The sequence below is a fragment of the Penaeus monodon genome, chromosome 28 (assembly GCF_015228065.2).
Source record: "Penaeus monodon isolate SGIC_2016 chromosome 28, NSTDA_Pmon_1, whole genome shotgun sequence".
NCBI classification, from domain to species: Eukaryota; Metazoa; Arthropoda; class Malacostraca; order Decapoda; family Penaeidae; genus Penaeus; species Penaeus monodon.
In genome coordinates this window covers 17,556,441-17,557,512 of record NC_051413.1, presented here as the reverse complement: position 1 = coordinate 17,557,512, position 1,072 = coordinate 17,556,441, and the positions used below count along the sequence as shown (strand labels likewise).

General features: G+C 37.2%; 1 protein-coding gene across 1 annotated transcript in view; it reads right to left on the bottom strand.

Moving 5' to 3' along the window:
• Positions 1-1,072, bottom strand: part of LOC119591389 (U3 small nucleolar RNA-associated protein 14 homolog A-like) — a gene marked incomplete in the record, with an annotated part of 13,561 nt that overhangs the window by 3,147 nt on the left and 9,342 nt on the right. The window contains 2 exon segments of the mRNA XM_037940128.1: positions 15-157; positions 574-1,072. Coding sequence (XP_037796056.1) covers positions 15-157; positions 574-1,072 — 642 coding nt within the window.

Genomic DNA, 1,072 nt, shown 5'->3' with positions numbered 1-1,072 from the left:
GAAAAATTACCTACTTGAATTCGTCAATGAGGTAGTCATCGGCGAAAGCTTCACGAATGACATCCTCTGCATTCTCCTCCTCTTCACTATCATCAAGGGCATCATTGTCTGTGGTCATGGTGTCTGGCATTGCTGTGTGCAGTCTCTCAGTGTTCACCTACAAGTAACAGGTAATAATGGTGGTTACTTTTTAAAATTATAAATTGGCAAAATAGAAAAAATTGATGATTAATGTCAAAAAAAGTGTCATACCATTTGAATGATGAAAAACATAGGTACTATTTCAGTATCCCTACATAATCCAAAGAAGTTTCCATTTTTACCAGTAACAAAACACTGATTGAAAAATATTCTACATACTAATATATGGAAAGGAAGTGGATATAATATAATTCCACAAAATTAACACCATCTACTATCAACTGAAGTTTCTTTATACACTGGTGGCTCTGAAAACACTCAGTCTCTCAGAAGTCAAATATAAATACATACAAACATAAACAAAAAATATATTCTCCAGCCTTCCCACCACAGACTACAACAAAACATGTCACAACATTAGTGCTCACAAACCTGAATAAATTTTGTAGGGTCGACTTCAACCTTCTTCTTAGTTTCCTCTGTCTTGTGCCCTGAAGACTCTTTACCTTTCTTTACACCCTTGGTCTTTCCACTGGCCTCCTCATTCCTCAGGGTTTGAAAGGCCTGCTCAATGCTGTCTGTGACCTCCTCCTGTTGCCCAAGCTCTTCTACCTCCTCCAGGGTCCTGACTCGCTCCAGTTTCTCATCAGTCTTGTTTTCAGTCCTTTTACAAGAGAAGTCAAATTCCTCTACAACAGCTGCCTTTTTGTTTTTGACCTTTGCACCTTTCTTTTTCTTGACTTTTGTCCATTCTTTACCTTCTGTACTTTCAATTCCTAGCTTCTTTAACTTTTTTTTCATTTTCTTTTTCAAGCTGACTTCAGCTTTACTAAACATGTAGTCAATACTTTTTAGCTGATCAGTATCTTCCCCATTCTCTGAATTCTTATCTGTTTCATCTTTATCCACTTCACTTTTCTCACACTCTGCC